General features: G+C 44.7%; 1 protein-coding gene across 3 annotated transcripts in view; it reads left to right on the top strand.

Moving 5' to 3' along the window:
* LOC126284647 (maternal embryonic leucine zipper kinase-like) overlaps window positions 1-21,047 on the top strand; it is a 401,036-nt gene that overhangs the window by 287,567 nt on the left and 92,422 nt on the right. For all 3 annotated transcript variants that reach the window (XM_049983745.1, XM_049983736.1, XM_049983756.1), the window contains one exon: window positions 11,242-11,345. In XM_049983745.1, the coding sequence (XP_049839702.1) occupies window positions 11,242-11,345 (104 nt within the window). The remainder of the gene's footprint in view (window positions 1-11,241; window positions 11,346-21,047) is intronic.

Genomic DNA, 21,047 nt, shown 5'->3' with positions numbered 1-21,047 from the left:
GTATTTTTGTTTAGAGCTTGCCAGATGAGAGAACCGCAAACACGAACAACGAGAACTCGACAAGCGATTGTATCCTTGGTAATCTTGTACAGAGAACGTCGGCGAGTACTTGTGTCCTTATCAGAATGAAGGTCTGATTTGGTGAGGTGAGCAGGGCAGGGATTTATGATACTTCTCCAGAGCAGCAGCACCCCTACCCCAGCAGGGACAACAGGACGTAGGGCCCAAGGGTCGCCATTGGGCGGTGATGACCACATTTGTTCTGATTTTCTTGTTTAGTAGTCGGTTCCTGTAGGAGGCTAGCCGAACCTGTAATATTGCCAAACTTCACCTTTTAGAGGTGCAGGGTAGCTGGTTCCGCTTCGGCAGCGTCCTGAATAATTTCTCTTTTATTCTGAATACGTCTTCTATTGAAACGGCGTTTGGATTTCAGGCTGACGCTCGCTTCCCTCTGTGTGACGTCGTTTCCGTGACAGTCGCGGGAACTGTTAATCACTCTCGATGGAGTAATAGTGCAACAGTGCGTCGTCTGTGTCTGAGAAGACGAGTACCAATTTTTTCTACTGGAACGAAGAATCACTGTTAGAAAAATGAGGTTTCGGTCACAGATCACGGCATCACGTAGCGCACCACCGGACAATACAGCAGTCGCAGTCCGGAAACTTACTGAACGCCAGCACATCCGAAGCGTCTTTTCTAAATGCGTCCTTGAACTGCTCCATTCTAGATCTACATGTGCAGTCTGCAAGCCACGTGTAATGTGAGGAGAGACGTGTAGTGTTTCTGTACCCATCGTCCGTACTGTTTCTGATGTCTTAGTGTTTGCTCCTATTCTACGGCACTCTTCTAGAGACTTCTGGAAATTATACGGAAATTTGCCATCTGTCGAAAACGATTTTCTCACACTTTTGAAATAACAAGCTGCACGGGATCGCAAGTCCCAGGGCTGTCACCTCTACATGTTTACTCCTCATGGCATCTTGCCGTGTCTGGACGGGGGTGCTTCTGTCCACCGCTCACTGTTGCGTTTGCAATTGTTGCATGGGAAGGACGACCTCCGGTACGCCTCGTGCTAGTCATTTTCGCAAGGCATACGTGGGAAGGAGGAAGGAAAACAGTTTGTTGTGGCAAGGCCCTCCGCGCTCGAAATTTTTAATTGTTTACCAGTCAGTGATACATCTTCGCCCGTCTTGTAGTGTCTGCTGTTGCAGCTCCATCAACATATCGGTAATAACATTCGCGCTCAGTAAACGAGCAGTCACTAAACACGTCGTTCCTCTTCGCTTCTGCTCCACTAATGCTACCTGGTATTTACCGATTCACACAAGACATGAACGGAAAGGAACGCCAGGTGACTTCACCCTCAGATACTGGTGTGTCGACACGAGATGGAAAGCCAACACATCGCCAGCTTGCTTAGTCCGGTGCCAAACTGTGAAAGTGCGGCTGGGAGATACCATCCGTGATACGAAAGGTCGAAGTATAGTTTTATAATGAAGGAAACTAGCAGTGAAAAAGGTTGTTATTGGCGAAAGTGAACTTTATAACAGACATTTTTGATAAAATCTATATCATAAACAGCTGAGATGTGAAACAGGAAAAGCGTACAAACATTTCAAAACATCCACCTTTATTTTCAAGTGGAAATACATACAAAGCCATCAAGCGATATTTGTATAGGGTGTCCCATAAAAACATCAACAAGCTTTAGAGACAGGTTCCTTACACCTAAACAAGAAAAAATGTCCAGTAAACGTGGGCTCTGAAATGCATACCTTAATAGTTATGGGCACTTGTTCATCTTCCCTAGTGTGAAGCACATTTCTTCTACTGAACAACAGTTCATAGCTCGAAAGGCACGCACTTTAGAGCCCATATTTTCTAGGCATTTTCGTCTTGTTTCAGTGTAAGCAATCTGTCCCTAAAGCTTGAGATAGCGTGTATAAGGCAATCCATAGACCCTGTTGACTTTATCCATTTTTTTCTTTCCTTCAAAGTACTAAAAAACGTAATTTTTCGTCCTTCAATGTAGCTGACTTTTTCATTGGCACATTTTTTTTGAAAATGAAAATGGTGTCATCAATTTATATCCTTTATTTCTATGCGATGTAGGCTATTTCTCTGTCCAGTTGTAGTAAAAATTACTCATTTTTCGCATTCAGGTATCTGACCTCTTGTGAAAGAAGACTCATTGGAAAAAAATAGCCAAGTTATGATCAAACATTTTCAGTGTGTCGCGGAAAAAAACAAAATGATGAAATAACGACTATGGAAGCGCAAAAGCACGAAATTCGCGACTGTAGTATGGGTCAACACGCCGAAAAAAGCTTAACTTCAGATTTTAGGAGAGGACGATACCGTTGTCCCCACGAGTGTCAACGTCAGAAAATTTCTTCACCAGGAACTGCACAGTGAATAGCCGTTCTGTTGCCATTGTCTGTCTGTGTGAAAGCCGCCATTGGAAACGCGTAGTAGAGTGTTGTAACATTTTATTCCGTCCCGTCCGTTCCGTTCCGTCAAATATGAATCAGCCTTAAGGGTCCCAAACAGACGAGGAGTCCTCAAGAAACGGTCAAAGAATTGTTTTGTAAACAGCTTTCTTCGCGAAACTTCGCTGGTGGATAAAAGCTGTGTGTCGGAGCGGAACCCGAATCCGGGACCTTTTCCGTTCGCGGGGAAGCGCTCTACTGACGGAGCACCCGAGCACTACTCACGACCCGCCCTCACAGCTTTACTTCCGCCAGTACCTCATTTCCTACCTCCCACACTTTTTTCGTGCTTGGATTAAATTTTCTTATTCTTTCAATAAATCAGAACCCGCATCACCTATTTCCTGTAAATAGTTTTGTGGAGGAATATCCGGTTTCACAGTACATCGCTCCAGACGGCTACTCGGATATTTTACAGTTGTTAAGGCGTCCTCACACGGGACGAGGCAGCTAACGTTGACGAAGACCCCACGAGAGAATAGCTGTAGGAACGCGGGACGAGCTGGTTAGCGCGATTTGCGCTGTCAGCGCTCTCCAGCGGCCGTTGCTGGCTTCATTTGGCTTGCAAACCACACAGTTTATGGACCCCCCGTTTAGCTGCGTTAACACTCTTAGCGATTGTCGAAGAAGAGCGAAGAAAATCGCAAAGAAAGCTCTCGGAGTCGTTGATGGCTCCGAACAGCAAACTGCCGATAGTGAAAAACTACATAATGCTGTAAAACGATTCGTGATACGTCCTAGTAGAAGTTATTCGTTAACTCAGTTTGAATTTTCATCCTATTTTCGTTTTTCATTTGAATATAGTATAGTGTCTAATGTTAGCTTGCGCATGCGTAGTATCCATGTTCTCTCGATGATGCATAGACTACCAGCATTCGGAAATAACGCGCTTCATCCCCTAGACTTCAAGTTCGAGATCCATTTCGTAATTTAATTCGAATGCCAGAGGAGATTTTTTCGAAGTTGCAGATGTTGACTGAACAAAATTTTTACTGACTAGAAACAAACATGAGATAGAGGTATATATTTAACAGGAAGTTTCATAACAGCAAAAACTTCCAATATGTAACTTGTGGTTTCTATCTGACATACACTGGCAGTCACATTATGATTTCTGACGACTGGGGTTACATTCCAACTGTTGGCCTTTGCAACAACATTTGCAACAAGTGCATTGTTTATAGTAAACAAAATGGACTTTTGAGATGATACTTCTATTAAATGAATAAGAAGTACCCAGAATGTTTAGGAAACAAGAGGCGGAAAAAATTTGGAGGCGGTGGACGCGAATTTGCTACATTTTCCTTTACAGCCTACGACGCGACGCTATCAACTGAACTGTGGCTTCAATAGAGCAGTCAGATCTCCAGATATGATACACACTATGCAAAGATTTGATCTACAGCCATCATTATTTGATATTTAACTATGACAGTTTGTATCAAAACGACTTTCTAATAGATCATAATTGTGCAGTATCACTGAAAAGGTATACTTCCATAGCACAAAAGCTTTAACACTAAAAACGTCAAATAAGGGAGCCTTTGTCTGCTGATAAGTAGTTTGTCGCGTTCGTATGGCAAATCATAGCTAAAATGATGCGTTTTCGAGAGATCCTCAGTTCGTTGATGCTTTGAAACAGCTTATATTCGTATCACTTACTCTTATGAGAAAAGAACCACCAATTACATGGTTTAATCAGTTCATTATGGTGGCTGCTCAGTTATACTTGTGAAATAAAAACGATGTCACATGTCGTTGGCAATGTTCCTTTTCACAAGGCAAAAATCAGACATGCCAGAATCTTCATTTCTCGCTCCGCGGTGTAGTGGAACGCGAAATTCTACGCTGTGATGTCACCGACCTCGTCCACGGACGTTTTTACCTGAGAGGACAGCTTTAGTGTTTCTAATGACTGATCGCCAGTAGTGTAGTCGAACAGTAATTGGTTTCTCTACCAATTAATGCACAAATACGTTGCCTGAATTTACTTTGAGGGACAACTGCCAGTGTCTGCGCTAAGCGTCGATCTGTCGCCTGCAGCCCTTTGGATCTCATGGATGAAGAGAGTGAATACTGTTTTTACAAGCTCTCTGTTTCTGCCATCCACGTTAGTTCGTGTGGAGGTGATTCTTGCTCTAAACCAGGGGTCTCCAAACTACGGCCCGCGAGGACCGGCAAACCGGCTCGCGTTAGCTGCCCGGACATCCCCGGTATCCGTCCCGCCAGATATTTCAGGTGGTACCTATACTGCCAACAACTGAGTTTCGAAGCCTATCGCGACCAATACACCGCGACATTGTCGGAGCTCTATTTTTACAAAGCGGAAGATCATGGTTAAACTTGTGGCTATCCACAATAAACAGACAGACCATTCTCCGTGCGATAGCGAAAAGAACGGTCAACAGACTAAACTCGTCCAGGGCCAAAGAGAACCAGTCTGAGTCTTGATTTTTGTCACGCAGTTATATATATTTTGTGCAATGTCACCTATCCTTCGAGCCACAGTGTTTGCCGTTAAACTTGTGTCTTTAAATAAAAAAAATTAACTTTTTCTGGACACATTTCTTCTGCTGTTGCAATAATGCGGATCTTAATTAATTCACCGTCGGTAAATGGCTTGCACTGTTTCGCTACTAAATGAGCCACACGAAAACTAGCACTAGTTGCTGCATGTTGTTCAGCATTTACTTTCTTAAACAGCGACTGCTGGGTTTTTAGCTGGCCTTTCAGAGACTCATACATTTCTAATTGTTCGCATCCTGTAAACTTGGAGTAATTCTGAGACTGCTTAGTCTCATAATGACATTTTATATTGAATTCTTTGAAGACTGATATTGACGGAGCGAGGTGGCGCAGTGGTTAGCACACTGGACTCGCATTCGGGAGGACGACGGTTCAATCCCGTCTCCGGCTATCCTGATTTAGGTTTTCGGTGATTTCCCTAAATCGTTTCAGGCAAATGCCGGGATGGTTCCTTTGAAAGGGCACGGCCGATTTCCTTCCCAATCCTTCCATAACCCGAGCTTGCGCTCCGTCTCTAATGACCTCGTTGTCGACGGGACGTTAAACATTAACCACGACCACTGATATTGCTTCATTGCAAATACTACACTTTGGTTTGTTGCTTGACTCCACCACGAAATATTGACATCCCCACTGCATTTTGAAAATTCTACATTCACTGTCAACCTTTCGTTTCTTTTCCATATTTGTACAGAACTTCACAAAAGATTGTAACCTGAAAATAAAATTGTGCTATTTAATACTAATAAAAATAGGAAGTAGTCTGCCTAAACATAATGCAATGAATTTATTTTTAAGGTGCTTTAATTACTAAATTACTCAGAATTACACTGTATTTCGATTTTCAGATTTTCCTTGTCTCTTCGAATTCAGACTTTGAATTGTCCCACACTTCGTCGTCTCACCTACTAGTACAGCGCATAAAACACTAAAAAAAATTGTGAGACACTCGCAACATAGACACAATCACGCAACAGAACTATCAAATATATGCTCTCGCTCTGCTACTCGCAACAGGACTACATAACTAAACTTATTGTTGCGCCGTTTGAAATAAGAATGCGTTGACATACTCTACCTCTGTTACGTCTTGCAGTAATAGTGTTTCTAACAATGACTTTGAGATTTCGCTAACTTTGCTGGACGCTTTCGTGACGAATGTGCAGTGACAGAATTTCGGTCAGGTACGTCAACCAGGATATAACATGAATATCAACAACAGCAAAACGAGGATAATGGAATGTAGTCGAATTGAGTCGGGTGATGCTGAGGGAATTAGATTAGGAAATGAGACACTTAAAGCAGTTAAGGACTTTTGCTATTTGGGGAGCAAAATAACTGATGATGGTCGAAGTAGAGGGGATATAAAATGTAGACTGGCAGTGGCAAGGAAAGCGTTTCTGAAGAAGAGAAATTTGTTAACATCGAGTATAGATTTAAGTGTCAGGAAGTCGTTTCTGAAAGTATTTGTATGGAGTGTAGCCATGTATGGAAGTGAAACATGGAGAGTAAATATAGAATAGAAGATTTCGTAATGTGGTGCTACAGAAAAATGCTGAAGATAGATGGGTAGATCACATAACTAATGAGGAGGTATTGAATAGAATTGGGGAGAAGAGGAGTTTGTGGCACAACTTGACAAGAAGAAGGGACCGGTTGGTAGGACATGTTCTGAGACATCGAGGGATCACCAATTTAGTATTGGAGGGCAGCGTGGAGGGTAAAAATCGTAGAGGGAGACCAAGAGATGAATACACTAAGCAGATTCAGAAGGATGTAGGTTGCAGTAGGTACTGGGAGATGAAGAAGCTTGCACAGGATAGAGTAGCATGGAGAGCTGCATCAAACCAGTCTCACGACTGAAGACCACAACAACACGTCAACCAATCAGAATTATGTAATTAAATAAAAATCGTAGTTCGTTTCAGTGCTAGCTATTCCCACAACATTAGATTTTTTGCGATTTCATCTTTCCTTTAGCCTTACATTACGATGATCATGGAGTGCTGGGGTGCTTTGATCCCACTAGGTAGATCTTAGCCCTTATGACTTCGTGGAGGAGTCAATGTGGCCCGCGGACTAAAAGGTTTGGACAGTCAATAGTGTGTGTGTGTGTGTGTGTGTGTGTGTGTGTGTGTGTGTGTGTCCGCGCGCGTGCGTGCGTGCGTGCGTGTGTGTGCTGGGTCGCGTGTGTGCGGCACGCGAGCTCCGGCGGGCACGCGCTGTGCTGGGCTGCGTTGCTTTGCGCTGGGACTGACAGGAGCGGTCGGCTTCTGGCGGCGGCGGTCTTTTTTATCGCCCTAAATGGGCGGTAATTAGGACGGGGGGGGAGGGGAGGGGCGGAATGTGTGGCCGGCCAGAGGAGCCGACACCACCGGGGGCACGTCGGGCTGCCTGCCTGACGATTCCACAGGCGTCCCACCCGCAAGCGCCCTGTGGGCAGTGCACGTCAAGCCCGAGTGCAACCTAGTTCTGTGGTGGATACATGTTGTGGTTGTTGTTGTTGTTGTTGTTGTCGTCTTCAGTCCTGAGACTGATTTGATGCAGCTCTCCATGCTACTCTATCCTGTGCAAGCTTCATCATCTCCCAGTACCTACTGCAACCTACATCCTTCTGAATCTGCTTAGTGTATTCATCTCTTGGTCTCCCTCTACGATTTTTACCCTCCACGCTGCCCTCCAATACTAAATTGGTGATCCCTTGATGCCTCAGAACATGTCCTACCAACCGATCCCTTCTTCTGGTCAAGTTGTGCCACAAACTTCTCTTCTCCCCAATCCTGTTCAATACTTCCTCATTTGTTATGTGATCTACCCATCTAATCTTCAGCATTCTTCTGTAGCACCACATTTCGGAAACTTCTATTCTCTTCTTGTTCAAACTATTTATCGCCCATGTTTCACTTCCATACATGGCTACACTCCATACAAATACTTTCAGAAACGACTTCCTGACACTTAAATCCGTACTCGATGTTAAGAAATTTCTCCTCTTCAGTAACCTTGCCATTGCCAGTCTACATTTTATATCCTCTCTATTTCAACCATCATCAGTTATTTTGCTCCCCAAATAGCAAAACTTCTTTACTACTTTAATCGTCTCATTTTCTAATCTAATTCCCTCAGCATCACCCAACTTAATTCGACAACATTCCATTATCCTCGTTTTGCTTTTGTTGATGTTCATCTTATACCCTCCTTTCAAGACACTGTCCATTCCGTTCAACTGCTCTTCCAAGTCCTTTGCTGTCTCTCACAGAATTACAATGTCATCGGCGAATCTCAACATTTTTATTTCTTCTCCATGGATTTTAATACCTACTCCGAACTTTTCTTTTGTTTCCTTTTCTGCTTGCTCAATATACAGATTGAATAATATCGGGGAGAGGCTACAACCATATCTACTCGCTTCCCAACCACTGCTTCCCTTTCATGCCCCTCGACTCTTATAACTGCCATCTGGTTTCTGTACAAATTGTAAATAGCCTTTCGCTCCCTGTATTTTACCCCTGACACCTTCAGAATTTGAAAGAGCGTATTCCAGTCAACATTGCCAAAAGCTTTCTCTAAGTCTACATATGCTAGAAACGTAGGTTTGGCTTTCCTTAAGATAAGTCGTAGGATCAGTATTGCTTCACGTGTTCCAACATTTCTGCGGAATCCAAACTGATCTTCCCCGAGGTCTGCCTTTACCAGTTTTTCCATTCGTCTGTAAAGAATTCGTGTTAGTATTTTGCAGCCGTGGCTTATTAAACTCATAGTTCGGTAATTTTCACATCTGTCAACACCTGCTTTCTTTGGGATTGGAATTAGTATAATCTTCTTGAAGTCTGAGTGTACTTCGCCTGTCTCCTACATCTTGCTCACCAGATGGTCGAGTTTTGTCAAGACTGTCTCTCCCAAGGCCGTCAGTAGTTCTAATTTAATGTTGTCTACTCCCGGTGCCTTGTGGTGGATATAAGGGATGTTGAACTACAGAAGCCGCATTTGATGTATTGGGTCGGTGCGGAAGTTGGTAGTGCTTTTCCGTAAGTTTTATGAACACAAAAATGATGCACATAACAGAGGTTGTAGTCATGAACAGTGTATTCCCCTTCACTATTTCAACAGTCTGCCAATGATGCGATAACTTTTCGATTCCGCGACTATAGAAATCACGTGGCTTTGAGGCGAGAAACTCGTCGAGCCATGTTGGCAGTGCATCTTCATCCGGAAAGGAAGTCCCCTCAAGGTTTTTCGATAGTGTGTGGAAAAGACGATCATTTGACCGCGCATGATCAGGTGGATAAGCTGGGTGCGGAATGATTTCCCAACGCAACTTTTGCTAGCAGTCGCGGGCAAGCGTTATCGTGGAGTAGCATCACGCCACGCAGTCGTCTTGGTCGTTGTTCTTGGAGTGCGTCCGCAAGGCGTCTCAATTGTTGACAAATTTCAAGAGTGATGGTTGCACCTCTGGGGAGCGATTCGTAGTACACCACATCGTCGCTGTTCCACCAGAGCCTTAACGTAATCGTTTCTGGATGCGAGCAGGTCTTTGTACTGGGCGCTGCTGCTTTTCTCGGTCTCAGCCATTCTTTCCTATTCCTATTTTAACATGGAGACACCGTTTCTCGTCACCAGTAACGATAGAAGGTAGGAACGGTCAGTGTTGTTCACAAGTCAGGTGATGAGGGCAGGTAGGGATGCACATAGGGCCACTCGCAGATTTTTCTGATTTTGGCTTGGAGCTTGCGATACCCTAAGACGGGAGTCTTGAACCTTCCTCATAGCATGCAAAACTCGCACGGCGGTGGAAGGATCACAGTTCGTTAGATTTGCCAGTTCTCGAATACGCTGACGTGGATAATTATGGATAAATGCTTTTAAACGATTTTCATCAAAGGTCTTCCTGAAGGTGGTGAGTCACTAATGTTCAAACGATCCTCACTTAAAACGCCAAAGCCATTTTCTTGCCGTTCTCTGTCCAGTGACAGTATCCCGGTACACGGCGCAAATGTTTCTGGCTGCCTCTACATCAAAATTTGCAGTAGAGAACCAGAAATCTGAAAAATGGTAGTTGGTACCGTTTGCATAACTACGTCCAGGTATTGTCTTTGGGGTTACGAGAAGCTTAACACTGCCTCGCGGGTAAAAGCGAGACTCACGACCAGTATTGAGGATAATTTGCTCGTGTATCAGCGCTGAGAGTGAACCCTTGTCACCGATAGAGATTTCCGACTAAATCCGCAGAACAGTTCGGCGCGCAACACTAGGAAGTCTGAGATTCCAGCCGCGACTGCGATTGCTTTTTCGCGGGTCGTCACGGAACCCAGCTACGGACGAACGGGTCGTTTCAAGTACTACGCACGAACAGAATGGCTAATTTTGGTACGAAGCAGCTTTGTGGGTAGTAATATGGAGTAACTTCTTTAGCCATTGCAACTTATTTCTTAATCCCAAGGGTCAAGGGAATGGGCACTACAGTCTTACGGAAGCTGGTGAATTAAATTAATTGTGAAGTGTACAGTAAGAGTAACAAGTCTAACGTATGATCATCTTGTAGATATGTCTAACTTAACATTTGTTTTATAGCTTCACAGTGCATACACCATACAAACAAATGTATTGTATCCAGAATGAGATTTTCACTCTGCAGCGGAGTGTGCGCTGATATGAAACTTCCTGGCAGATTAAAACTGTGTGCCCGACCGAGACTCGAACTCGGGACCTTTTGCCTTTCACGGGCAAGTTTGGTAGGTTGGAGACGAGATACTGGCAGAAGTAAAGCTGTGAGGACCGGGCGTGAGTCGTACTTCGGTACCTCCGATGGTAGAGCACTTGCCCGCGAAAGGCAAAGATCCCGAGTCCGAGTCTCGGTCGGGCACACAATTTTAATCTGGCAGGAAGTTTCAAATGTATTGTACGTAATTCATAAGTATATTGGAATACTGGCGGAGAGTAGTACTTCAACTGACCGTAACTGAAATAGACATGCGATCTGAGAGTGTGAAGTGTGTCGTCACAAAAATATTTCATTTAATTACCCACCGATGGAAAATGGATAACGCAGTAGAGAGACATTTGTCATTTTTGAGATAGCTACTGGTGAGTTATCTTCAGCTGTAAATATCTTACTAGAGATCAGTTATTAAGAGTAATGATTGCTGTATGCCGTTCGTTGTAGTAAAGTTCCCCTTATCTATCGCTGAGTTTTGTGCTTGGTTCACAGAGCTATTGTTTGTTGCAGAATGTGTGTAACGTGTCGACGATGACGTGCAACGACCCGGAGCGCGTGCGCAGTGAGCTTCTGCGCATGCTCGTCGACAGAGGCTTCGACTGCAAGCAGAAGGGGTAAGTGACAGTGGTAGCAGCGTGAACGGGTGTTTGGGCCTTGAGTAGAATGTATTCCGATGATGCTTCGTTCAACCATACATGTTTCGACGATGTTAGACCGTCATCAGTGAGTTTTCTTTATTCTTAAAAACAGGAGTTAATATTGGATACAAATGTATGCTATCCGGTGCTGTGGCCGTGAGATTCAACAAGAAACATACGTCTTAAATAGCTTGTTCGGCTGTCAGTGCGCTGTCTGCCCCGTGTTGTCCAGCAGGTATTTTGTTCAAGACGGAATCCTCATAATATATTTATTGTCCAAGCAAATAGCGAGCAGCCTGAAGACAATGACGTCAGGTGTTGTCAGTGGAGCGACACGGCTGCTTACAGGCAAGCGAGCGTTCTGCATACCAATTATTGTAAGCGGTGTTAGTATGCCACATGCGTCTTACCTAAGGGAGCTGGCGAACAAAGAACCACAGATGGCTCATCGAGCGAACTGGACCCACGACGTTCTCCCTCTGCATGGTCTGATCGTCTGGCACTGGTGGCCGCGTGGATGTGTGGCTGGTGCGTCGCTCATAAGGCCATCCTCTCCGAAACGTGGGACCTAATCGGTCGGGAGTGCGCCCAAGGAGCTACTGTCTCCACTTTAACACAAAAAACAGGACTGCCACGTATAACAGACAAAAAAGTGAGTGATAAATGCAAATAAACAAGAGAAAAATCAAATAAAAATGTATCAGACTAAATTTTAAGGAAAAAGGAGAAACGTCACTGTAACAAGATTGCACTACAGTACCTGATCAGTACCGTCCAAAAGTTATCAGTCTGCAGAGTAACAATTCTTGCAGTACAAGGCTTTGCGACGTGAAACTTCTCATTTTGTTAACCACGCACATTTAAATGAATCCAGTTTTTTCACTATGCGTCCTACAAGAAGCGACGCATAAGCGTCTACGCTTTCAAATCTGCAACAAAAATACTCAACAGTTTAGAAACCGTGGTTTCTTTCACACAGCGGTACAATAGTGTGCCCTACCTTCTCTAACGTTGCAAATGCGTTTATCAGTGTATAGGAGATCGGAAGTTGCTAAATATTTTATTACGTTCACTACAAAGGTAAGATAGGAAACTTATGTAGCATAAACCAAGTCTGATGCGAAACTGATCTTGGACTACAAATCCACAAAATAGTGAGTATTTAACTGCTATACAACTCAAAGAGCTCTAAATTTCAGCATGGTATTTAACCGGACTTAAGCACATGCTTAGAAACCCACTGCGTCTGACATGTAGACTGCCACATCCCACCACTGTCTCACGGACTCGAGCGTACCAAGATAGGAGTAAAATTACTGGCCCCCGCGTAGCTGAAGGTGAGTAGGAAGAACATAATTTTCAAATAAGTAATTAATGTTGTGTACGTTTTACTAGCTTAGCGTCAGCTGCTTTGCTCGCGTAGACTATATAGTCTGCGCAGGTATTTTTTTCCCTCTCTGTTACACTCAAATTGCAACATCATCTAAACTTTTCTCACTGATTAAGGCCGTACAAGCGTGGTCATTTTTCCGAATGTACTTCTGACAAAAAAGTCTGACTGTGATGCGGCCAACATTGTACTAGCGTACGTATTCCTTAGTAAACACGATCTGAGTGGCATTTACAAGGGACCCTCTGAGTGCTAGGTCGCAAGTTCAGTCATTAGTAAGCCTCATTTGAAAATGTTAACAATTACGGCAGGAAAATATTAGCTTAAAATGATTCATCATGTTTATCAGGACGGTGACAGAAAATGAGTGTGCGCGAGTTGCAGAGATCAACCTTCTACGGGATGTATGTAGCACCCTTCACAAAATGGACGTCGTCGACATTCAAGAAATGTTCAAAACAAACCATTAACTAGCACCATTAACATCTACATGGGTACTCTGTAAATCACATTTAAATGCCTGGCAGAGGGTTCATCGAACCACCTTCACAATTCTCTATTATTCCAGTCTCGTATACCGCGCCGGAAACAACGATCACCCATATCTTTCCGTACGAGCTCTTATTTCCCTTATTTTATCGTGGTGATCGTTTCTCCCCATGTAGGTCGGTGTCAACTAAATATTTCCGCATTCGTAGGAGGAAGTTGATGATTGGAGTTTCGTGAGAATATACCGTCGCAATCTCTTCATCAACTGATGTCCAGCCCAAATCCTGCATCATTTCTGTGACACTCTCTCACATATTTCGTGATAATACAAAACGTGCTGCCCTTCTTTGAACTTTTTCGATGTACTCTGTCAGTCCTACCTGGTAAGGATGCCACACCGCGCAGCAGTGTTCTAAAAGAGCACGGATAAACGTAGTCTCCTTAGTATATCTGTCCAATAAAACGCAGTCTTTGGTTAGGTTTCACCAAATTTTCTATGTGTTCCTTCCAATTTAAATTGTTTGTAATTGTAATTCTTAGGTATTTAGTTGAACTTAAGGCCATTAGATTTGATTGATTTATCGTGTAATCCAAGTTTAATGAATTCCTTTAAGCACTCATGTGGATGACCTCACACTTTTCGTTATCTAAGGTTAATTGCCAATTTTCGCACCATTCAGAGATCTTTTCTAAATCGTTTTGCAATTCGTTTTGATCTTCTGATGACGTTATTAGTCGATGAACACTGAATAAAAAATGACGTGCCTCAGTGCTCGCACCATCAAGATCGAAGACGAGCTCCTTGGGAGTTAGAAACCACGCAGGATGTTCAGCTCAGTATCCACTCTTAAAGAACACACACAGGATACTATTAATGTGAAGGGGTGATGGGAACTGACGGAATGTGATGGCATGCCGCCCAATGCGAAACACTCTGGTCGTGGAGCTTATCGTGAAACTGGCTGTCCTTTAAGGCGTAGCTGCAGATAGTGTGATAGTGTTTTACAGGCACGGAAAAAGCAAACATCCAGAAGCTCAATTTGTTGTGTGGAGCCAGGTGGTATAAATTACAGTGTCACACACTTTTCAGGGTGGATAGTTTGCGCTAAAGGAGTACGATTTTTATACGCAGACCAGGGACCAAGCAAAAGCGAGTTATTTTGAGCAGCTATTGGCCAAAAGCAGTGCTCATATGATGTAATTCTCTTATACCAGTTTTTCCACTCTACCTTGTTGTGACATAAATATTTCGTGCTGCCCTTGCAAGACCACGTACACGAGAAAGAAACGTAGAATCTTCTCACAGCACCATAAATATCTTTTCAGTCAATTTACCATCCAGGTTGACAGTTGGTGAAATTGTATGCAAATGCGTTAACGCATTGATGTTAGTTGATCTTGATACAACTCTCTTGGTAACTGTAATTTCCAGAATCCTTTCACATGCATTTCCTCTTCAAATCCCGATTGGTCGGAGTTGAAAAGGAATTTTTACTGAATGATGGATAAGTTTATCTCATCTACAAATTTTCGGGGCGTTTCTGCAGTTTGCTGTGCGTCATCAAATTGGCGCTTTGTTTAAAACTTCACTATGTCTTCATGTTTTGTAGCACTGTTTGAAGTTATACAGCCGTCCACTGCTTCCCACGAAAGCGCTGTAACCTATCTCGCGCACAATTTTGTGTGCGTAATGTAGTAAGTGACTATCGTGGACATCCTGTAAATTGTATCGAGCATCTCTGAAATGCGCAAACACCAGCTTCTGTGACAAGTGCGCCTTGTCCACCTCTGAATATCCGTGGCTTTCCTTATGCGCTATGCAGTGCCCACTTATTCGAAATCTTTTCATTTTCTTACTATGCTGCGGATGATGTTCCATCTACATAATTATGTTCAGTACTCGTTCCTTGGACAACGATTATCGTTTACGACGTTTCATTGGAGACGGCAATTGTGACTCCCTGTCCGTCAAGGATGGTGAACTACATGGCTCGACACCTGTTTCAGTAACAATTTCACTTGTTAAGCACGTATAGTAGTTGTACTCCTCATGTACCTTGTCCGCACAGATTAGTGTGTATGACACCACACGTTCCACTGACTCATCTCGCACAAATGCTCACATTTCATCTGTCACTTGCTTCTCACTCTGCGAAATTCATTGGGTTCCTTTCTGACGAAATTTCAATTTCAACTGTTGTTGTAGATATAATGCAATGTTTGCCGTTGCCATTGCTCTGCTGTCTATCAACACCACTAGCAAGAAGCTGTGGTTCAACTATGCTCCGTAGCCTCGTGGTGCTCTCACCATTGGATACCTCCAGTGCCGTCCCAAGTTGTCATTGGCATCCAGTGTTGTGGTATCGTGGCAGACAATAAGTGGGATGTCTATTGCTGTAAAGGTCATTGGCCTTTTGCGGCCCCGCATCCAAGGGATTCCTTGTTATTATCGATGACAAGCGTGATCTGAAGATGATTGTTACAAAATCGAAACCGGCAGTCAGGAACTTGTAATTTAATATTTAATTGCTATTAGTATTATTAAAAAATTTAAAGAATAATGCAGATTGCTGATGTCATGTCTTTCAGTCCATTTTCGTTTTTAAGTTTTGTAAGCTACATGCCTGATTAAGAGGTCCAACATGAGGCACTCTGACGCATAGAACGCCAGTTTTGTTTGTGATGACATTCAGTCAAGTGTCCGCTGAGAGATCCGAAAGTGGGATATCTTTACTCCGGAATATTTTACCCCTGATCGGGAGCCATAGCTTAGTCTGGCGTTCTCACAAATACCCCTCCGTTTTCGTGGGACCTACGGTTCGGCTATCTGTATCGTTGAGGCACGCAATTGTGAGGGTTACCATGACTTAATTACCATGACTTGACTACGTCGTGGACATTCAAATGGATGTAGGTTGCAGTAGTCACGCAGAGATGAAGAGGCTTCACGGCATAGACTAGTGTGAAGCGACGACCACAACACAACTACTGCTTCTCCTTTACGAGCCTAGGCTCTAGTCGCCTTTCTATGACGACGCTGGAACCGTCGCTCTCGACTGCCACAGGATCAGGAGGCATACACAGCGTTGCGGAGGAGTGACTTGAAGTGTCGGCGGCTGGCGGTGATTAGCCCAGGGCCGACTAATCAGGCGCGCCGGCTTCGTGGAAGCGCAGCCGCTCTGGCGGGCCGGCGCTCGTTAGCGCGGACGGGAATTACGTTGTCACCAGGAGAGGGCGTGGGCGGCAGCGGCCGAGTGGCAGCCCAGCCGGCGAGCGGCACGGCGGCCCCGCTGCCTACTGCCACGATCAAGCTGCGTGATGGTCTCGCCCTCATCCAGGAGTCGCCACTGCTGGTAGCAGCAGGCGCCGGCACTATCGTGTACAGGGGGAGCTGGAGGACTCGAGAGGAAAATCATGGAAACGATGCCGTAGGCAAGTTGCAGTGCCACAAAAACTGCTGAGGAGTTCTGACTGGAGCACGTGCTGCCAGTTGATCTCCAACGTAAATAAATTTAGAGTACTGTACATGAACAGCAGGAGAGATCCGTTAGTGTTCGATTACACAAGTGATGCTTAATCACTGGGATCAGTCCCAGCCGTAAAATGTCGACGACGATGCGTCCGGAGCGACGCAATCTGGAACGATCACATAAAACTACAGTGCGCAACACAATTAAAGCACCACTTCATCGAAACCCAGTATTTTTATCCCATTGCGAGGTAGTAGCCCAAAATTTTGCTGAAACGTCCGTAGAACCTTCCTCTGTAATGACGCAAAAGTGTGGCGCCCTGCGACGTCACATTCGGGTTCGGCAACGCTTCAGACAGTAGTGTGTCGACGCATCCGGGCAAAAAGGCTAGAGTTCAGAAGTTCATGTTCTTTCCGCGCGCTATACGAGATTGGAATAACCTTCCAGCGAGCGTTGCGGAGGAGCGACTTTGGCGCCGTCATAAAGAGTCAGCGGATGGCGGTTGGTTGAGGATGTCAGATTGCCGCCAAACCTCACCACAGTTCTGCCCAACGACACCGTGGATGCGCCACACGATGAGAAGGTCGTCGCACCACCTCTTACTCACGTTTTACCCCCACTATTGACGCCCCTGCGACGGAGATCAGAACCGCGACACGCAGCGTTGAAATAACGCGGTTTCTAATGTGTCGGTGAGGAAATGGTTTCAAGCACACTGCCGCTCGGAATCCACACGAAAAGGCCTCAGGAGATGGCATGAGGGCGGGGCGCCAAACCATATTCTCCATCGAGACGTTGATTCCGGCACATTCTGCGGCCGGAAACGAAAATTCACACTGCGATTAGCAACAGGGCAACGTTCGTCATAATCTACTTTGACAGTGCTGACAGTCCACGGACGCTTCAAACCTTCTCTAAAGTGTACAGTGTGCTTATTCTTTTTCAGCCTTCCTGTTTTGTGCTCTTCTGTGGCACGATCATGGAGGGGTACGTCATTGACACATATATTAATAAAACGGCAAAACGCGCTCCAATAACCCTCCGTTAGGCAACATTGTCATGACACCCGGCCAAGTTTGTTGAGCACTTTAAAAATGTACGTGCACAAAGAAAACATGTGAGACATGCCGAAATGGAGAGCTGTCAACAAACTTGGGCGGGTGTCACTGCGACTGAGAGTGTAGCCGGACTGGGTGGTGGTAGGGGGACGCTTCGCCGTTTTAGTCGCGGATGTCTCAATGTCACACCCTTCCTGATCATGCCGCAGGACGGCGCAACACAAGACGGCTGAAAAAGGATAAGAATACTTCGTAGTTTCGGATCGCATTCAAATTTCGTCGAATGTGTCTGAATACTCCGTTCTGGTTCCACATTGCAGATCACAGCAAAGGTTGCCGATGCACTATACTCCAAAGGGGTGCGATCACGGTCAGTAGAGTTGCTGGCCCGCGATGTCTGTAGAGAGGAGTTGAAGCGTCCGTGGGGTGTCAGCAGTGTCGCACTGTGAAATGTCGTTTTCGACCACAAAAGGCGTGCGAATCAACGCCTCAAAGGAAGGGGTGTTTTTTTAACGCCCTTTATACCACTCCGTGAGGTTTTTTCGTGTCGATTCTGAGAAGTGATGTGTCTGAAATGTTTTCCACGCACCCCTATATGAAAACTACGCGATGTCAACTCTGGGCGTCGCGGTTCTAACCACCTTTATGGAGGCCTCAAAGGAAATGGTGAAAGGGAGGTAAGAGGGGCTGCGACGACCTCCCCATCGTGTTACACGTCCACGGTGGCGTTGGCCAGGATTGAGGAGAAATTTGGTCTAATATGACATCATTAACCCGCCACACACACCTCACGTGAACTTTTGAGCTCTGGCCTTCTTCTCGCATGTTTCGACACCCTGCTGTTTGAAGCCTCCCCGAGACTGAGGGTGATGTCGCATTTTTTTCATCAACAGTTCTTTATTGAACATAAAGAGAATTACATACCCAAGTTTTCCACGTGATCTCCAACCCGTTGTATGGCCTTCCTCCAGCGCGGAACAAGGGGGGAAGACAACCAAATGAATCGGGAAACAAAGTTTTATGAAAGGTATAACTGTGAATGGAATAAACATTGACTGGAAGTATGTTGGTCATAGAGCCAGGTGGATGGTCTGTAGATGGGCCCAAGATGTTTTGCGGTAAATTCCAAAAGAAAAGAAAAGGAAAGACTGAGAGTAACATACTGGAAGGCGGGTAACCAACATTTGAAACGAGGCAGAGCAACATGGATGAATATCCGAGAAGACATAATGCACAGACTAATTAGAAGGAATATTTTAGCCAGAAGTGGCTGCCAAATGCTTGATGATGATCACGTGAAGAAATAACTTGAGTTAACCGTACACATTTGTCTTCAGAATTACTTGTTGATCTAGCTGACTGCCAGAAAGAGAAACAAAGAGATGCCATTGAAGCATGGGTGGTATTCTTGTGGATGCAGCTGCATTAGGGACATTGTAACATTCAATTTAAGATTTTGAACTCATGAGCCGAGATATTTTCCTGCCTGAAATATATATTAAAAAAAATCTAAACGATCGAGGGCAAATACAGCATGGCGCACGAAATGTGTTACCATTTTGTTTTTGAATATAAACTTTATTGTCAATACAATCTGAAAGGAACATATACTACAATGAAGAGCCGTCCATGGAGATTTGTTCTGACTCAGCACATGCTCAATATGTCCACCATTTCGTTTCCTAACTTCCTTCAAACGAACACTGAAGTTCCTGATTACCCTACGGCACATGTCTTCCGTAATTTCACTGCAAGCTTGAAGAATAAGTCTTCTGAGCTCCATTAAATCACGTGGACGTTTCGGGAAAATTTTTTCCTTCACGTACCCCCAAAGAAAAAAGTTACATGGATTGAGGTCTAGACTATTGGTGGGCCAATTTTGTCCACCTGGAAACCTGAGTGAGATGATCCGCATGTCGAAATACTTGTGTAAAAACTCCAACACAGTGTTTGCAGTATGTGGCCTTGCTCCATCTTGCATGAACCTCTGCGTGTTGAAGGGGAAGGCAGTAGCAAGAGCCTGTGGAATGAAGCTATTGCGAAGCATGCTCAAATAACGCTCGCTGTTGACTGTTTCTTCAAAGAAAATCAGTCCAGTAAATCCGTGACTGGAAATTACTGCCCACGCTGTAATCCTCGGAGCATTATGTTGTCGTTCATGAAGCGCTTGTGGGTTTTCAGTGGCCCAAAAGCGTACATTTTGTTTGTTAATCACACCGTCTAAATGAAAATGCGGCTCGTCTGAAAACTAAACGTTGTTGATAGTTTCTCCCTGTCCTCCGCCCACTGAGCAAACGTGCTTGTGTTCTTCAGTGAGCTTCTATGAACAGGTCATCTTATAGGGCTACATATGGAGGTCACTTTTAAGAATGCGTTGAACGGAGCGTCTGGATATTCCCAGTACCACTGCTGCCTTTCTACACGATTTCCCGGGACTTCTCTGTACAGCAACTCGTACCGCTTCAATGTTCTCCGGCGAACAAACAGGCGTAGAACGAGGTCGCTTCACTTCCAATACTGTTCTTTCCTGTACCACCTGTGGATGGTCTTCTTGCAAGCGACCCATCGTGTATTAAACCGGTGTCGAAAACGCCTCTGAGTCACAACAAGGCTTTTCGTTTCATGAAAAAGTAACACAATTGCCGATCTTTGCTGTGTCGTCAGTCTTCCATTGTCAGCCATTGCTGCTTACTAATCTCCTAGCGGCAGTATCGTGAATTACACGTCATTTCGTAACTCATTTGTTTTTCCAAGCTCTGCTGGTAATGCTGTAGAGATCCCAGCGGGATATCTAATGTGCGTCGTAAATTGTGAAAGAAACAATTGGTAACACATTTCGTGCGCCACCCTGTATTTGTGGCAGTGGTGTGTGCGCATCCTGTTGCGCGAAGACGCCTGCCCCCACACTGCCAGTCGGACAAACGGTATGTCTCAGCGATTTGGTTGGGAAACACTACATTCTCTGTACAGTCCTGATATTCAACGTGCGATTTTCACATTTTAGGCGACCTGAGGAAAGACTTGCATGGATGTCAGTTTCAGTCGGACGAGAAAGAGCAAGACTGTGTGTGTTGCGTATTCGTCAGCGTCAGACGGCACACTACGAAACAGGAATTGGTCGTGACGTCTCCCAGTGGAATAAATATCTTTCTTATGGAATCATTGCACGGTCCGTTGTGGCGAGTGTTCACTTATCATTTGAATGCTCCTTAAGTATGAAAATATTTGCTTAAACTGACCAAAATATCATAGGGACCATTGGAACCCCAAC

The sequence above is a fragment of the Schistocerca gregaria genome, chromosome 1, assembly GCF_023897955.1.
Source record: "Schistocerca gregaria isolate iqSchGreg1 chromosome 1, iqSchGreg1.2, whole genome shotgun sequence".
Classification (NCBI taxonomy): domain Eukaryota; kingdom Metazoa; phylum Arthropoda; class Insecta; order Orthoptera; family Acrididae; genus Schistocerca; species Schistocerca gregaria.
Note: the sequence above shows the minus strand (reverse complement) of the source record. Positions and strands in the feature narration are given on the sequence as shown.